The following is an 18821-nucleotide window of genomic DNA, read 5'->3' as shown; positions in this document are numbered from 1 at the left end:
ATGTCATCCTTGCCGACGAGCTCGGCCTCTGCGGCAGCAGCCCCATGGTCGCCGGTATGTGGAACGAGAATGTCCAGTTGTTCTTCAACACTAACAAAGGTCCCTTGTTCTTTTCCTATAGATGAATGTTTCATTCATTGATAATTTGCAGTGCATGTCTATCATAATTCTGTAATTTATTTGTTCTTTGGACTAATGCATTGTTATAAAAAATAACTATTGAAGTCACATCTTGGAGACTACTCTGTTCTAGAATGCATGATGGAAGGTACATGAGATCGTTAGTTTATTATCTGGTCTTTCACACCCATTGACAGTGATCTCATTTGAAGGTTGGAGGGCCGGGTCTCCTCAGAATCATTTGAGATCGTCACACCAGTTTCTTCTAAAGCTGTATTTGAAGCTAAAAGGATGGTGCTTCTGTTCTTTGATTGATATTTTATCCCAGCATCATCGGAAACTAACTACTTGATATTTTGGTCTGCTATCTTACCTGTACTTGTCCCTTCAGATATATGGCACTCATTTTATTTCAAAAACAAAGTTGATTGATTGAGGAGCTGCAGACTATCTCAGTTTGCATATGCTTTCAGTGTCGAAAATAATTTAGCCATGTACATGTTTGAAACTGTAGTTAATAGCTTCATCTAAATATTGATCTGTTGTGTTATTGCAGGGAAGAGATGTGAAATGCTCAACTTAGGAGGGAGCATAGACAAGGTATCCCACACTTCCCATCCTCCTCCTATAGCAAAGGAACATCCAACCTGTCATGTGTCGCTCACTAACTAATAAACAGGAATCTGAAGTTGGAAAGAAACAACTGGATATCAAAGCAAAAGGATCACGTCTCCTCTTAGAAATCAGCTAACTATTCTAATTCTGGAGACTCTTATGGCCCTAGATCTGCCAGGCAGTTGCAATTGTTGTTTTAGTCAAACTAAAAAAATGTTAACTTTGCAGTGTAAGCGGACCCTTTAGCAGGAGAGCAACACAACTGCTAGCTTCCCTGTAAGTTCAATGTGTTTCTTAACTGTAAAGATCATTTCCTTATCAAGTCATTCTCAATGTGTGTTATTTCATTCTGGTGCCTGCAGGCGGCAGTACAGGAGATGGATACGAAGTCCTTGGAGGGTCAGAATACAAAGCTCTACTAGGTGATGGAGCTGGAGAAGTTGAGTACTTCCAGTCTCTTGACGAACGAATCATTAAAATGAAGGTGTTTTGCTGATACTCTTCAGTTTGGTTGCTCCATGATTAAAGCTAATTGACTTCCTTTTTTAATTCTCATGGAGAAATACATATACATTACTTTCAGTGATTCCATGTAGAGTATTAAGAAGCTGAACATCTTTCTTTGCAGGGAGTTTCTGATCCTATTAAATGTCATTGCGGACTGGAGTACAATGTAGAACTAGACAGGGATGCCATGGGTGCAAGATGAACTCACTATATAGATGACCACAGGTCCAGTGTGTTTAAAGTATGCATATGTGCGGCTGCCGTATGTACAGCTGGACAACTCCACATAGAGAAACTGGATAAAGTGCCAGTGCCGCAGGAGCAAAACAGCGCCCCAGATGAAGCCAACACGGACGACAATTAACTTCTCTGACCTTAATCACATTAATGAGTGAACTTTCTTGTAATCCTTTTTCCTGACACTATAAGGCAATGGCTTAGCCTGATATTTTGGTAGTTGTGTAACTTGAAACATGATGCTAAGCCGAACAATTTTATTGTCCTTTTTCCGCATGATATCACATTTTGGTAGTTGCAAAGCCTAAACTATGATGTTTTTGCTACTGCTGTAGTCCCTAATGAAATTGTGAGATAATGTAGTTAAGCTAAGTTTCTTTTGTTTCAATAAAACAGATGTTGGTAGTTGCATAAGTTGAACCATGATGCTTGTTAAGCTAATCTCATTGATTGCACTCCCAAAAATCACAGGAGCCATTCAGAAAAAGGTGTGGTAGTATTAGAAATTGATCGTGTAATGTACTGATTCAGACAGCTGACTAAAATGTTAATTGTGACACTACAGATTAGTAGAGTTCTTTACTGTTGAAATTTCTGAGGGGATTTATGGAAGGTTTGTTTATCTCTCCTCCCATTCCGAATTTCAGTTTAACATTTCTAGCACTGGCATTTTTCCTCAAAAGTATTTTTGTCTGCTTTCGTGGTAAGCATACTATAGGTAGTATTCCATTATCACTGATATTTTCTAGTTATAGTTGTACTTCTAATACAATTTGTACAGAAATATGGTTGTTGAGTAGCATATTTTCTTACTAGAAGGTACTTGTGTTCCCACTGAATGAACTGAATGCTTATTTTTTGTTCACAAGCTCCAACATTTTCGCCAATATGGAAACAAAGTATGTTGTGGGGAGTGGGATGTACTACAAACTGATCTAAAATAAAGAAAGAGCAATCTTTGGGTGACAATTAGATTCATGATGGAGACTCAATGCAGATTGTCTTTGCTTTCCATTTGTTTCTTATTCTTGTCATCTGACGTTATATGCTTTTGTCTTGAATTACATGGAAGGTCAACATGACCTCACCTACATAAATGTTTCTTTTGTTATGTTTATTAATGTATGGATGCCTACTGACCCTAAATATAATTGGTTAAAATGTTTCCCAATGAAGTTTCTATGCTATATAAGAAAGTTGGTTTGAAATATTTGAAGTCATATTCTATTTTACAGGTTACTCGTATAGTTTCATAGCTGATTCAGTTGCATTAGTTCAGAACAAGTGTTTGTATCTAAAGCAAAGATAGCATATTCATCTATATTTAGATAACTGTACATAAGTGTCATTAAGGATTATAAGCAAGATAAGTGCGCCCGGACCACCTCAAGAGACGCGCCCGGGGCGCGTCCCAACCACTAGTGAAAATAAACGTGCTGCTGAGTTGCAAGGAGCTGCTTTGCCGTCATGTGTCAATGACTGTTATAGTAATGACTTTGGGAGGAAAAGGAGTGAAACTTCTCGTCAACGCCAAGGAAACTCCACTATCAGTAAAATCAAAAGCTTCCAAGAAAGTAGGCTAGTAGTCATTCATTATACTATTTCTGTCCTGTTTATTTTTCTAGTTTAGAAGGCCAGCAATAGTTACTTTATGAAGCTTAACTTTACTCCAAGCAGAATTCAGACCATCTGAAAAAATTAAATTGTTTGGCTATGGAAAAGAACTTCAGGATGACATCTCCTTAGCCATGCAAAACGTGCGACCAAACTTTATTCTGCATGTTATTTGCACTGAAGTACATCTATGGCCAAATGAACTGTGACCGGTACAATATGTTTGTCGTCATGACACCAATATAAATGGATAGAGTATGATATGAATGGATCAACGACGGTATTACTGATATCAGTCAAAACAATACGCTCATGCCTTTTCATGAGTTCCTTAAAAATATATTGATTCCATTAATAAATGGATTACGAGGACAACATGTCCCTCTCTCAATTGAAACAAGGATCAACGGAGGATCAATAAGATTCAAGGTGCAACATAATCAAATAATCTAGGAAGACAACAATAAGGCGAGATTAGGGAGTTTAGCAAAGCAGCTACTTGCCTTGATACACCGATGACATAAGCCTTGATATCAGTACTATCCTAACTGATCGACCAGGCTCGCTACTCCTCTGTATTGGGTCAATATTTCTTGCTAAACGATACCTACTCCTTCATTACACATGAAAGCATTCTTTGTTGGTCTCTCCGCCTCTCTTTCTTTCCTTCACACGCCATGCACTTCTTTGAATCTCTCTTCTCTCTTTCACGCTCTCACTCTCGGTGATGAGGATGTGCAAAGCGAGCACCAGTAGCTATTTATAGATATGGTGAGTCCAGAGTGACTCAGCTGAGCTGATCTTGAAGCAAACAATCATCTGGACGTACTCTACCTATTGTGTGGCATGCATTCATTGGTCTAGGTGGAGTACCAGGGTAAAAGATCAAGCTGCAATGGCCTTTGACCCTTGCCCCTTGACCCTTCGAGCTGCTGCCCCTTTTTCTTGTGCAAAAGCCAAACAAACCTGGCCACTATACAAAACCTTCACGTAGCAATTTATTTGTCCTAAATAAATATCTAAGGGTGCTGCCACCACAGCCTAGCTTCATCTAGTACCAGGCCACGCTCTCTCATGATTATACATGCATGTACCCCCTTCGGTCTTTTTTAGTTTGCATATAAGATTTGACTGAAGTCAAGCCTTGTAAAATTTGACCAACTTTATAAAAAAATATCAACATTCACAATCTGAAATCAATACCAATATATGTGTCATGACTTAAAGTTTAGTATTGTATAACTTTAGCATGGCAAATATTGATATTTTTTCATATAAATACGGTCAAACTTTATGAAGTTTGACTTCGGACAATTCTAATATACAGAGTAAAAAGAACTGAAGGGAGTATGTACCAGTTGAAATGAGTCAACCCAATCTTTGCTTCTCTTCCTCTCTTACACGTGTGATTGATTCACTAGTGTACTCCCTCCGTCCAGCCAATTTTCGTGTTTTGACTCTTTGCACAAAGTTTAACTGAATCTGACCTTTGTTCGAAAATATTTCAGAATCTGACCCTTTTACCTATCGTCATAGTCTTTGGCGGTAGGATTATACAGCCTACCGTCACTGACCTTGGCGGTAGGACTTAACTGTGTCATGAAACGTTGAAAATACCCTACCGCCAACCCTACCGTCATGGTCGTCGGCGGTAGGCTAAAGATGGATTGGGTTGAACCTCAAAGTCATTCAAAATTTGATAAACCTCATTTTCGGAAATAGAAATTCAATTTAAAAGGATACCTAAACTAAATAAGGCCTCAGAAATCAAAGCATAAAAAAAGGCGGGGCTGGCTAGCACTGTTGCGTGATCGTGCAATGCTGACTCTGACATGGTCACTTGCAGTCACTTTCTGTACAGTCACTTCATATTCTTTACCACCCTACGGCCCTACATGATCCCTCCGTCCACAAGTGATTCTGTGAAGAATAGGTGATGGTATGGGCTAGCAGCAGCATGCTAGGAAGCACTAGTTATGACATCTAACACATTGCTTTTCTTTCCTGGCATGGATGGACGGACCTGTGTGAAGGGAATTTTTGTTCAAAACGACCATCTCCTAACGAAATTGATAAAAAAAAAGACTCTCTCTAAATGAAATTGACAGAAGAGATCATCCCAACTGTGATGGCAAGCACGCCAGCCGACGCGTGTCACCTGACGCCACGCAGGCAGGCGGCAGCCCCTGCCACCAGAAAGTCAGGCGGCAGCTCGGGGCACCTGACGCCACGCAGGCAGGCGGCAGCCCCTGCCACCAGAAAGTCAGGCGGCAGCCCGAGCGCCACAGAAAACCAGCGCAGCAACGGAAGACAAAAGGCACAAATTCGACCTTAGGTTGAAACTATTTCATAAACTAAACTGTTCTTGAAAGTATTTCACCCGGCTAACCTTTAATGTGCAGCGCTTGACATTAAGGCGCTGCACTCTACTGTGTAACGCCTAACACTTAGGCGTCACACTGTGCAGCGCCTAGCTCTAAGAAGTTGCACTACACTGTGCAGCACCTAGCTGTAAGGAGTTGCATAGTAGAGTGCAGCGCCTTGTTGTCGGGCGCTGTACAAAAGGGTCAGTAATGTAAAATATTTTCAAAAACAGTTTAGTTTGTGAAATACTTTCGCTTTAAGGTCAAATTTGTCAATTTTACCGCAACGGAACGGGGGCATGCATGTGGTCCTTGCCGCCTAGTGGCACGGCGGCAGGGCTGTTCCTGCCCTGCGTTGCATTTCATCTGTGTTGCGTTTTGTTTGTGTTTTTGTCTGCTGCGTTTCATGTATTTTTTTAATGTCACAGATTCGTATGGCCCATGATGTTGACTCCTATGCACATTCGTCTGAATTTAGTCATTTTTTGTATTATTATTTTTGCTAAATGATCTCTTGAGGTCCTTATTTCACCCTCTGACCTTTAAAAAATTTATGTCATCGTCTGAACCCTCTTCACCCCGGATCTACAGGCATCTCAGTTGCACACAGCGGCGCTATCCGCGAAGGCGTCTTTGACCGACGACGACGACCGTCGCCCGTGTGACAGCCATCAAACACGTCCAATCAGAAAGCGCCAGTCAGCTGGATGAGCCGGACTTGTGCGCACGACCCTGTTATCGTAGGGTCGGACCGTCTGATATAGCCAACTACCGGTGGGTGGGATAGCTGCATTAATGTGTGGCTGAATCGTTATGAGCCATAGTTGCACGTAGTCGCGCCTATTTACCAGGTGTTTAGAGCATCTACAGTCGAACCTATCAAATTCGTCTCATACGTCTGGTCGGGCCACCCGATCACTGTCCGGGCACAATTTTTTGATTTAGATGGACCTCTCAAACGGCTCTCAAACGCCGGGTTGACCGGCACTCCCATATCCAGTCTAAATATGAAACAGATATGGGGGCGTCCGGCACGCCCGCCATGTCGGACCCGACAGCCCGACCCAACCCCAAATTACACCAAATCACCCCGAAGACCAGCCGGATCCATTTGCTATCTCCTCTCTTTGTCTTCCTCCGCGTCGTCCATCTCGCGCGCAGGCTCCGCGCCCGCTCCGCAGCCGTTCCCAGACTCTCCGGCGTCAGCTCCGAAAGAGCCCTCCTGTCCATGCCATGGGGCACGTTGTCCCTGGGCCAGACGCCACCGTGGTGCGGCTCAGCTGATGAACTTTCTATAGATGCATCAGAATTTTTGAGATCAGCAAGCAGAGACATGAATACTTATAATCTAAGGTGGAAACTTGCGATGCACCCGACCTCCGTTGCCTTATCTTTTTTTTTTGAAAAAGAGAATGACCTCCGGCCTTTGCATCTGGAAGATGCATGTAGCCACTTTATTGATTATTCACAAAGAGCTTACAAAGTAATACATCAATATCTCTGAAGTCGTCGTCTTGGCAACATCTGTTGCTACTTCTATCCATTGATGAAGGGGTGTAGAAAGTGTGAGCCGAATACCCAAACCTCTCACCTAGCCTAAGATCTAATGCCGGAGGTTCCGACCGAGATACATACCCGGTCTAGGGCACAAACCGGTCCGACGCACTCTCATAGGTCGTCGCCACCTTCTTCCATCAATCCATCTTCAGAGTAGGTACTGACGCATCGACCTTGCCAGACCTACCGTCGACGCCCCCACGGCACCAGACATCGCCTCCTCCCTACGCGCGTTCATCATCACGCATCCGTCGCCGAGACTTTGCTGCGCCCCGCCGCCAAGACTCCACGACGTTGATGCATCACAGTGAACGCCGCTCCGCCATAGACACCATCCACTGGTCCCTCAAGCCTATGCACACCTCCAAGAATGACGCCCTTAAGAGGACTACGACACATGAGCGCCGCCGTCATCCGATCAATTAATTTAGGGTTTCTCCCGGAGGCAGTGGATAGGGGTCTAGAGCTTCTCCGCGACGATGCTTTCTGAAAGGGACGATGTAGAAAAACGCTGCCATCACCGACCTTGACAACGTGCCAAGAGTAGGATTTTCTCCCGAATACGCTCGAGGACCCACCATCCAGCATCGTGTGCACGGGACCGTCACCGATCGCCGCCGCCGCTCATGGAGGCCGCATCGGCCGGATCAGATCTGACCGGAGAACAGACCCACCATGTCGCCGCTGCAGTACCGAGGTCAGATCCCAGCCACGCGCCCTACCACCCTGTAGAGGCCCGGCGGGCCTTCCTCCACCACCCGCGCCGCGAACAGACCCTGGAGCCAGATCAGGACGGACCTGGCCAGTGCGCCGCCCGCACGCTCCTGCTCGAGACGAATCCCTCGCAGCCACTGCGCCTTGGAGAAGCAGGAGCACGCCACCGCGCTGCCCTGAGACGCACACGTCGCCGTCCTGCCCGCCCGCCGCCGCGCCGAGGAGCCACGCGGCAGCCCCACGCCTCCGCCTGAGAAGGGCAATGCCGTGCCAGCCCAAGACCCAAGTAGAGAGGAATGAGATCGCCGCCGCCACACACGCCGGCCGGGCTTTGCCCGGCGGCGGCTCGTGGCGGCGGCGGGGGAGGAGGGCCTGGAGGGGAGGGGCCTGCGCCGGCGCCGTAGGGTTCGCCCCTGTCGCTCGCGGGGGCGACCTGGGCGTGGAGCGTTTTTCTGTTCTGTCCTCCGTTGCCCTATCTGAAAGTGTTATTTTTCCAAACTCAACGTATCACGGGAAACAAAAAGGACAAATCCATTGCTGAAAGTGAAAAGCCCAATTTTGTTTCCTGAGTTGGGTTTGAATTCTTGTAACGTGGTAGATATATGTTCTGTCTACATCCATGAATTTTTGTCATATAATTTTCTAAAACTTCTACATAGAGTCACTGAGAATAAGCGCACCACAAGCATTGGTGCACCATCTGTTTTCATAATTTGCCAATGGTACACTGGATGGCTACTTTAAGTCCTGTTTAGACTGATGCAATGGTGATGGTCAAAGTCAAACACTTGCACATCTCCAGGACATGATAGATGAGGTTCTGTAGGATGTGTATTAATACATTATGTGTAGAGGTGCACTAAAGTTGTGTATGCGCTGAGCCAGCCATTTCATATTACTTAATTTTGATGGTGTAAGATTTGTCAAATTAGTGACCAGCATCAGAGATTTGGATTCTACCAGTCTATACAAGTCTTTTGGGTGCAAGGGTGTGCCACTGGCAGGTTATTCAGTTGTACCCACCCACCAAAACTGTTATGGAGAGTGGGTACGGCCATATCTAGTGGTTACAGGGTAGAGGTCAAGAGAGACGATGTGCATAGACAGGGGCATAAGGAGATGGGAGACAAATCAAATGAGAGGACAAAGATTAATGGAGGGGGGGCACAAACCAGTGTAATCTGATTTACACGAGCCCTGATTATGCTTAACTCAAACCAAACAAAAACTAACGTATTCAGACCCCGCCATCATCAGGTTACGTTATAACGCCGAACCAAACAGCTCCTAAGGGGGAGGAGAGACCAATGAAGCAGCGGCAGAGGGAGAACTCTAAGGACAAAGAAAGTATAGATATGGTGGAGAGTGGGATGGATAGATCATATATTTCCCCTGTGAGCTCGAGCAGTATACACCATAGCAACATTGCCAGGGAGTCCGGGGGTTGACACGACTTAGGATCATCGACAAAGAATCAGTGAGAATACATATGTTGGTCAAATGGTTATTTTTATTGACCAGTTTATGAAGAAGTTACATGTCAATCCCTGCAAAACAAGCAATGATGGCCTCCATATCAAAAGATGAAATATATATAGGTGGCCAAAATGCCATTGGCTATGACGGACGAGAAGTGAGATGTAAACACTCATGCGATCGAACATAGATGAAAACATGACGTATTTTTTCTTCAGGAAATACTAACTTTGTACTAAACCAACAACAATTAATATGGATGGGAGGGACTAGCTAAGTTCAGATACAACTTGCAGAGGAGAAAAGGACGAATAGAGAAGGGAGATGGGAAAGAGCCTCCAGTTGCATGCCTACTTCGATGCCTATGGCTTCTTTGGTTACAGTAGTTATCCTGCCCCAGTTGGGCTCACACAGTCACACGTTCGCTTCCCATGACTCGTGGGTTGGAACTGGTCAGGTTTCTTTGTCAATGCACTGATGGAGGTGGCGTCCCTGGCATTTATATATATGTGCCATGCCTTTTTTCCTTCTTTTTACACTGTGTTCACTAATGCTTGCATTGATAATTATTGTTGTAAATACTTGCTTCCTAAATTCGGTGCTCCAGACGAGCAAACTGATAAATTAGCAAGGTGGCATCGTATTGTGTGGTGAGGAAGCTTTCAAGTGAGCAAGCAGCATCAGGAATTATGGTTGATGACATTCCATTAAGTAAGTTTTCACATGAACAATGGATGTCTTTCCAGCAGCTTCAGCAACAAACTAAAGAGAAATGTCAGGAAATCCGGGCCAGACAAGTTCAGTTGCTTTCTGCTATAGATGGTGATGACAAGGGCAGTGATACAGATGCCCATAGCTATTTGGACTCATTTGTTGGTGATGACAATGGAGTAATAACTGAATTGGCATGTACTCCATAGAAAACAAACATGTGCCAACAGCTTCGCGGCTTGACAGTACACCTGACAAAGATGGTGTCTGAAATTTCCAGTGCATGGATACCGTCTGCGTCAATGACAAAGATAGTTTTCTTTTGCGAATAATGACAAAGAGATTTAGTGTTGAATTCACAAAAAATGACCTATACACCGATTAATATGGTCTAGAAACTCCCAGAGGAATCCTAGGACCACGACCATGTGTTATTGAAGGATCAAATTGGATCTTTTGAATAATAACCTCCTAAAGGTCAAGGAACTGAACACATTTTTTAATGTTGAGGGTCTTCTCATGCCATGGATCCAACGAGCATTTGTGAGAACTTCAGCAACGGTGCACTGACATGGTTTCAAACTTGCTCTATGATACGCCCTCCTTTTGCTACCATCATTGCCAAGTTTCTTCATTTTACCGCCTCGCACCGACCAGGTGTTGCTTCGCGGCAAGTGAGAGTACTTTTTTATAAAACATAGCAAGTGTACTGCCAATTCATTTCAGGAGAAAATAGTTTATTTTACAAACAAGAGGCTCGACGAACCTATAGATCAGAAATGATAAGAACAATGACTGCTTGCGTTCCTAGGGTGCATACACCTTCTCGTTACCATCGCACAAGAGAACATCGGACCAACAAAATTATTATGTTGCCTCACATCTAAACATACAAGTATTCCATATAACTCCTTTGATGGTTAGGTCGATTTAAGTATGAGGGATGCATGTTTGTTGCAAGCAAAGGTTTTCATAGTGTAGCGAATACTCTCTTCATAATTTTTATCACCCATGCCATTTTATTTGACAACTAACACTAGGTGATACCAAGCTCAAAGTATCACATCTTATCTCATACACCCTCCAGGACCACCATAAAAGCATTCAGCATGATCAATATGGGTGATAGAGTGGCATTTTCTATCAGTAACAAACATGGGCAGGTCTTCCTTGATCGGGCTGCTATTTCCATCCTGGTCAATGAATCTAATGTCTTTGAATGATGCGGCGCGACCCTTACCACCATTTGGGAGGGCACCACTGCCCATTGGAGGAGTTGGAAGTGCTTTTTTAGCTTGAACAAATGCACCAAATTGCATTCCGTCTGCCTTTTCTGCTAAGTAGCTAAACAACGACCTAGGGAAGTATCCCACGCCAGTGGGGATTTTATTGAAGCCGTAATACACCCACCAATCTCCACTTCTTTTGTCCTGAAATTGATTAGGATTTAGACAAAAGCCCTTCACATTTAATTTATACGTTTGACATATGTTATGATCAACCAACTATTAGGTTGTAAAAATGATGCACCCTTATCGACCATCTAGTTGGATTTTCGTAACGGGAATAGCATAGCTATGAAATGCATACAAAAGGATGAAAATAATACCTTTAGCACCCTCAGAGTGATACTTTGTCTAGGTCCATCAGGGACATTAGAAACTGGATGTATAGCATCACCCGGAGCTATAATAGCGCCATCTACCCGTATGTAACCAGGGCAGTCCATGTTGTAGCAGCCGGTTGCATCATAATTATCTCTCTGTTGCATACATTGTTTTTGCGTGTAGGTTAGAAACTTTCTATGTATGTTTCTTATCAGAGTAAGATCACTTTTACAGTGGAAAGAGTAATTTTCAAGGCATAATTCATAGCATAATTATCACAATACCGTCCAACGGGTGTAGAAGTGAGGATGTGAGTCGCCATATCGTTCTGGATTAATCTGTTCAACAAGGGTACGCATAAGATGAACATTTCCTCACATTTAAAGGTCAAGAAGGGGAAGATGTGAGAAATTAACCAATAAATGGAAAACAAATGAATTGGTTTGCCATTTGTCTCATGGACTCTAGTGATCCCACAATTTACAAAATCTGAATTCATATTTAAAAATTTCATCAAATTTAGAAATAGTTCCACATGTAGATGTGCCTAGAGTATCTATAAACTTTTGTCCCCAAACTTTTTGTCTATGAGATACACGTAAAAGACAAACATATGGATGAAATGCCCTGTTGATGAAATTTGGCAGAAGGTTAACATCTACACATACATGTGGTCATAAACTAAAAAAATGTAATACTTAAACTATGGTTTGGATAAGAATGAAATGGGCTCAGTTGAGCCAAAATCATTTTGAGTTTCTGGTAGCTTTGCACATGCCCAACTTTATTTTTAGCTGTTGTATAACACTTCAGGAAAAACAACACAAGTTTCCTACTTTTTAAGGGGGCATAATTTAGCCGGCAAATAAATATCGTTAAGTATTTTTTTGTGATGCACATTTAATTTGATTGCAAGGATGTGTAGGACATTTGGCAAGTCGAAATGATGTATTTATGTTGAATATTGTAATATCATAATTGAAGCCATTGACTAATGCCCAATTTATTATTTAAATTGAGAAGCTATGTGCATGGGAAGAAAAATAATGCTTACATGCCAGCCAACTTGAATCGCATTATAGCTTGATTTTTTACCATCTCCGGCATGATTAATCCAAAACGTAGTCGAACTCAACTGGCCATGTTTTAGTTCGTGGCCATACACATCCATGGTGGCATGTAAGCCATAATAGTTGTCATTGGGACCTCCAGAATGTGTTAGGTGTGACACAAACTGCAAGATGGAAGCAATCAAATAAACAACACAAAACCTAGAGAAGTAGGTATTGTAGAAATGCATAATGATTAAACCAAAAACGATTGTAGAACTCAAGGTAGCTCATTGTTGTCTAGCTAGAAACAATAACGTGCTTACATAATAGTTCACAAGGTACATACTGTTTGGTTTTGTAGTAAAATTCCCGAATGAAGATGCCTAAAAGAAATTAGTAAAAATAATGGAATAGCTTGATCGATCTATTACATGGGGTCTAGGCACCGCTAGCTAGGCCTACTAATTTAGTCCTTCCCACACTAACATTTCAACAATATACCTTTTGTGTTCATTCTCATGTGTCTTTTTTTCTCCAAAGGCACTCGCTATATGTTCATAAGGAAAGTTATGTAAGATCTTTCTCAAAAATTAACTTCTTTTTAGCAATTCATTGTTACATATATGACTTTGTCGCCAAGTTCTATCGGAAATGTGTTTCTATCAGTGTCAAGTGATGATATAAAAATATTATTGCATAAGTTAGCCTACATATGGTATTCTATTTACATTATTAACAAAAAGGTCTAAAGAAACAAATAGGTCATTGACCATGTAGGAATGACATACCACACTATTTACTATGCCCAACAAAATATGATCAATTTTCTTGGAAGTGTATGTTTGCAGGATGCACATTCCAAAAATTTAGCATCACATATATTTTATATTAATAAAGAAAGAGGAATATACACTAGTACTTTTGTCCACATAGGCTAAATTATGTCCACGTCATAATAATGGTGTCATGTTAGGTTAACATTATATCATTGTAGATGAATATGATTATTTATTAGTACCTATACATTCTAGGTGTATAAAGAGTACACCTGTTATCAAATGGAAAACAATACAAGTCTCTTTTATAATTGAATACTACTCCCTCCATTTTGAATTATACTATGTTCTAATTTTTTTCTAAATCAGATGTATATAGACATGTTTTAGTGTGTTTGTTCTCCCATTTCAGTTTTTATGTAGTCCATATTGAAATATCCAAAACAACTTATATAGTGAATGAAGGGGGTAGAATTGTTAATAATACAAAATCGGTAATTTAGTTTCCATAGTAAAGCATTGTGAAGTTTGAAATATCCAAAACTTAATGTGAAATTAAGAATAAATAATTCATGTTAACAATTTAGTGTCATATGCACTATGTCAAGTGAAAAATACCTAAATGCCAAAATAAAAATTATATTAAGATGAATATTTAAATTTATATGTGAAAACTAAGTCTACGACAAAATATGGAACAAAAGAAACATACAATTATCAATTATTTTTATTCTATAATATGTGATATGTAGAGATTGATGACCAATGTTAACCTGATATGCTATGAAAGTATCGACATGAATAGATTGATTAGATGAATAAATAGTCATTGTGTTCCCCGTTAGTTAAAAAACCGACATAGTACAATAAACATATGTGAAGGCATGCATCGATCATAGGTCACTAATGACTAGATGCAAGAAAGAGGTCGTTGATTGAGAAGAATCAAAGCTTAGAGGACCATATGCATGTTATGGACAACACTAGTGGAAGACGCAGTGCAGATTTGTGCAAAGGAGCATATCACAGAAAGGAAGCATAATAATGGCGTGGGTACAAAAACAAGGGCCTATTTGGAACAAACGAGCTTTGCATGAAAATACACTATTACAATTCTATGGACAACCCTATTCGCGCCTTCTTTCTTAAGAATGATGAGAACTTTTGTTGTGACAATCATGTTTTATTTTAAGCGTCAAGAAACCTCATGCAACGATAGTCCAACCATAGTTTTGATACTAAAGAAACAACAATTGCCAACGGAAGGAGTAACTAAGTGTGCCTAGTATCACAGGATAATAGTTGCCAGCTTCAACTTTTTATGAGGCTGAATATGCGCTTTCATGTCATGAAACAAATATTTAAAAGTTATACAACATCTTATCCATTTTTTGCATTATCTCTCTACTAAAGTAATCCCTAATCTCAAATTACATGTATCTTCTTAGTTTCATGGTTTTCTTAGTGTAGGATACAGTAAGCCATGACATATCAATCATGTGTTTTTCACCCATTTATAACATGATTTGTCTTAGTTGTCATGGTTTGCTCAGTGTAACAAATGTATCTTATTAGTTTTACATATATGTGTTCCAGAGAGAACTTAAAATTTGATAGCAAAAACCCGCATGTCAAGTAAAATTATCCATTTGTGTTGTCTAAAACAATTGATATTCACATGACAAAAAGTGCCGAGTTAAAAGAGTCTGAAACAATATTTAAGCAATCATGAATGAATATTCATTAATAACTATATAAGACCAAATTTAGAGGTAATTATATTAAGTAAAGATAGCATCCACGCAAAAAAAGATTAAGTATAGCATGTGTGGAAACATCTCCATGCATTATATCACACAATCAAATAACACAAGCGTAATACAAGGATGAGATGGGAGTGACAAAATATAATGTTTTGGTACTTGTTACAAACATTTATATTTATAATTATTGGAAATATTGCCACATATTGATATGGGAAGTGGGAGAGTAAAATCTAGAAATCATCATGAAACACAATTGTGTTTCATGATGAGCTAGAGTCCACAGTAAGTCCAACCTTCTATTGTCAAATAATTGATCATTACCGATAGGTTGGTGCACTTATGGAAATATTTATGCCAAACTCCAATAATATTTCCTCGGGATGTACGTATTGGATACAAAAGGTTTCTTTATTTTGAATGACGATTTACCATAATTACAATGAAAAATGATGTAACTAACTTTTTTGATGTGGAATAACTAGCCAAAAGCAGTGGCATCAAATTTTCATTGGGGGTATTTTCTTCAAAAAAAGTTATAGTTTAAAATGTATATAATGTCAAAAAATACCTCAAAGTTAACACAATAATTACATAAAGAACATAAATAACTATCAATTTCTATGGGGAAACAATTAACGAACAATTGTTGGGGGTACTAAATAGCCTAAAACAATGTCATCAAACTTTTAACAAGGTGTATTTTTGCTTCCAATATTTTATAGTTTAAAAGGTGTGTAAATTTCACTGCATATCTCAAAGTTAGCGTAATAAATATATTATACAAATTGAAAGAAAGGAACTAACAAATCCATTCATGCTAATGTTCGGATCATTATGCTAGTTTTCCAAAATAACACGATTTTTGTATAAAACAATACTACCTATATGCAATGGGGAAGCTTAACATGTGATCTCTGTGTGGTGATAAAAATAAGTACACAAATATCTTCAAATGCAGACATATTTCCTTAATTTATTAAATTGGTAAAGATAAATAGGATAACTATAAAGGCTACCTTAGACTAAAATATCATTCATCTCACTTTGATGGCCAGTAGGTTAGCATCATATTATGAACATATTATTTCACAATATCTATTCGGCTTGGTGGTTGCTATTGTTTCCCTTTCTTCGGTGAAATCCTAAAATAAGCGATTATATAGTACATGCGGATATTCATAATTGTGCCTATCGACATAATATCATGACATTTGCCAAAACCTAATATGTTACCAATTAGTGTCATTGTTATTTAAATCATCTAGCATTCATATTGGTGAACATGTCAAGATAGCTGTAGTGCAACATCATACTAAGTCATATGCCACTATATACATGTAAGTACGCTTTGCAACAAGCGAATTCCGTAATAAATCTTATATTCCTGAAAATGACATGCCATGTTTCTTATTTTAGATTTAAATTACTATATATTGGGTCACTGCACCTAAAAAGTGCACTATTTGATAATCTTGGATAAAATACTTAAGTAAAAGAGTGAAGATAAGAAAGTGTAACTCACATAGGGATCATCCCATAAACTAGAACCTCCAGAAGTTATTAACTCAGTGGAGTTTGACTTCAAGCTTTTGAGATTTTGTTTGGCTGGACCATGGACAAAATCTTTGGCTAGTGAATCATTTTCCTTCAAGTAAAAATGTAAATGTATGTTAAGAGGGGAAAAACTTATGCGAAGTATCTTTTCTAGAATCAAGAACTTGAAGCTATGTTTATTTTGTACCCCATCAGTTTTTATATACAAGGCCACAAACTCATATTACAGGTACCAATGTAAAATTTAATGCCTGCTTTGCAAGTCAGTTTTTGTTTTCTTTTACTGGGATCATTAATACGCCACATGCATGTAAAGAATCTGAGTGGATGAAGTAGCTGATTGTTATTATGACCACATGCATGCAAGTATTAAACAGGTTGCTAGTATGAAAAAATATCATCAATTTTGCCTCAATTACTGTTTGTGGCCTTGTATAGATGCAAAATGTATATTTCATAGTGGCCTTGTATAAGTAAATGGAGGGAGTAGCTAAACATTGTAGTCATAGCAATAGTAGATATGCTAACCACTTTGAAATTTTACTCTAACATAGTGTGTTGCTTATTTCACTCCCATGATTTTGTTGGAATCCAACTATTACAAGAGGAGTATATATGGTACGGTAATGTCTGTAGTCCTTCCAACATAGATATGTGTTTGTGTTGGTCCTATCATGTAATTGTTTAGTATTCTCAACTTATGGTTCCATCTTGTTATGCATGGTTATTCTGAACCATGGTGTCTTTTGGAATGAAAATAACTCATCATAAGACCAAGAATGGTGGGGAAACTAACCCACTAATCCGTCTCACTCACATGTAATATTTGTATACAATAATGTATATCACAATAAATAATATGATTACCTCTTGAATGGTAGGGAAGAACCGAACACCTCTAGTTTGAAGAGCATGATAAAAGAAACATAAGGCAATTGCTCGTCGAAGTAGACTAAGCCTATACATATTGATATATAACAGATGAAGATCACTATGGGCAACCAGATATATAGACCATATGTATGTGTCTTTCTCTAGTACGTGGCAAGATAAACCATACAAATTAACTAAATATTGTGCAAATCTTTATTTAATGCACACAAAATATTGTAATTAATGTCATATATTTTGTGTGTATTAAATAAATATGCAATATATGTGCGCATTAAATAAAGATTTGCGTGATATTCGGTTAGTTTTGTATGGATTAGCATGACACGTACTAGAGAAAGATTTACATCTTATAGTATCATGTGGTTTAATGACATTAAAGAAATATAATAGAGTGCTTAATAAATGATTTTGCACAAACTTTAATGAATCTTTATTTAATGCTTAATGAATATTTTTTGCACCAATATTAATGAGCATGATAAAAGAAACATAAGCCAATTGGTCATGGAAGTAGATTAAGCCTATACATATCTACTCTACTCTTATAAAAAACAGAGTTGGTGATGATGGTGTGAATGCCATCCTGCAATATAGGCCGTCCGATTTATATCTAACGGATAGGAAGGAAACTATGGCAATTTTGCAAAAAAGTACCCACACCCCTCTCACATTTGTAAATAAGGTCTTCCCTCGTTCATTCTTTTCTCTCACAAGATAAACTACTCATACAAATACATCTTGATGTTACATGCAACGCATGGGCATCTTGCTAGTTGATATGTAATATATAGATGAAGATCACTATGGGCAACCAGAACTGTATATTTAACGCATGGGCATCTTGCTAGTTGATATGTAATATATAGATGAAGATCACTATTGCCCATGCTAGTTGATATGTAATATATAGATGAAGATCACTATATGCAAGGCATGGGCATCTTTATTTAATGCAGACAAAATATTGTCATTAATGTCATATATATTTTGCGCATTAAATAAATATGCAATATTTTTTGTGCATTAAATAAAGATTTGTGTGATATTCAATTAGTTTTGTATGGATTAGCCTAACATGTACTAGAGAAAGATTTACATCTTATAGAAATAAATATCGCATGGTTTAATGGCATTCAAGAAATGTAATAGAATGCTAAAGAAATGATTTTGCACCAGTATTAATGAGGTATATGCCACGATTAAATGCTACTTTCGTGAAAATATTCACAACCTCCTCTGTTAGACAGACACATGGTTT

At 39.4% G+C, this 18821-nt stretch overlaps 1 protein-coding gene across 1 annotated transcript; it reads right to left on the bottom strand.

Annotated features, from left to right (window-relative positions):
* Nucleotides 1–10770: 10770 nt before the first annotated feature.
* LOC125525067 lies at nucleotides 10771–17821 on the bottom strand. The gene is made up of 6 exons (XM_048690080.1): nucleotides 17537–17821; nucleotides 16638–16760; nucleotides 12576–12755; nucleotides 11806–11859; nucleotides 11524–11676; nucleotides 10771–11344 (listed from the first exon to the last, which is right to left on the bottom strand). Exons 1-6 carry the CDS (start codon nucleotides 17633–17635, stop codon nucleotides 10982–10984), a joined length of 972 nt encoding a protein of 323 aa, XP_048546037.1. The 5' UTR covers nucleotides 17636–17821; the 3' UTR covers nucleotides 10771–10981.
* Between the last annotated feature and the right edge of the window lie 1000 nt (nucleotides 17822–18821).

The sequence above is a fragment of the Triticum urartu genome, chromosome 7 (genome assembly GCF_003073215.2).
Source record: "Triticum urartu cultivar G1812 chromosome 7, Tu2.1, whole genome shotgun sequence".
NCBI lineage: Eukaryota > Viridiplantae > Streptophyta > Magnoliopsida > Poales > Poaceae > Triticum > Triticum urartu.
Note: the sequence above shows the minus strand (reverse complement) of the source record. Positions and strands in the feature narration are given on the sequence as shown.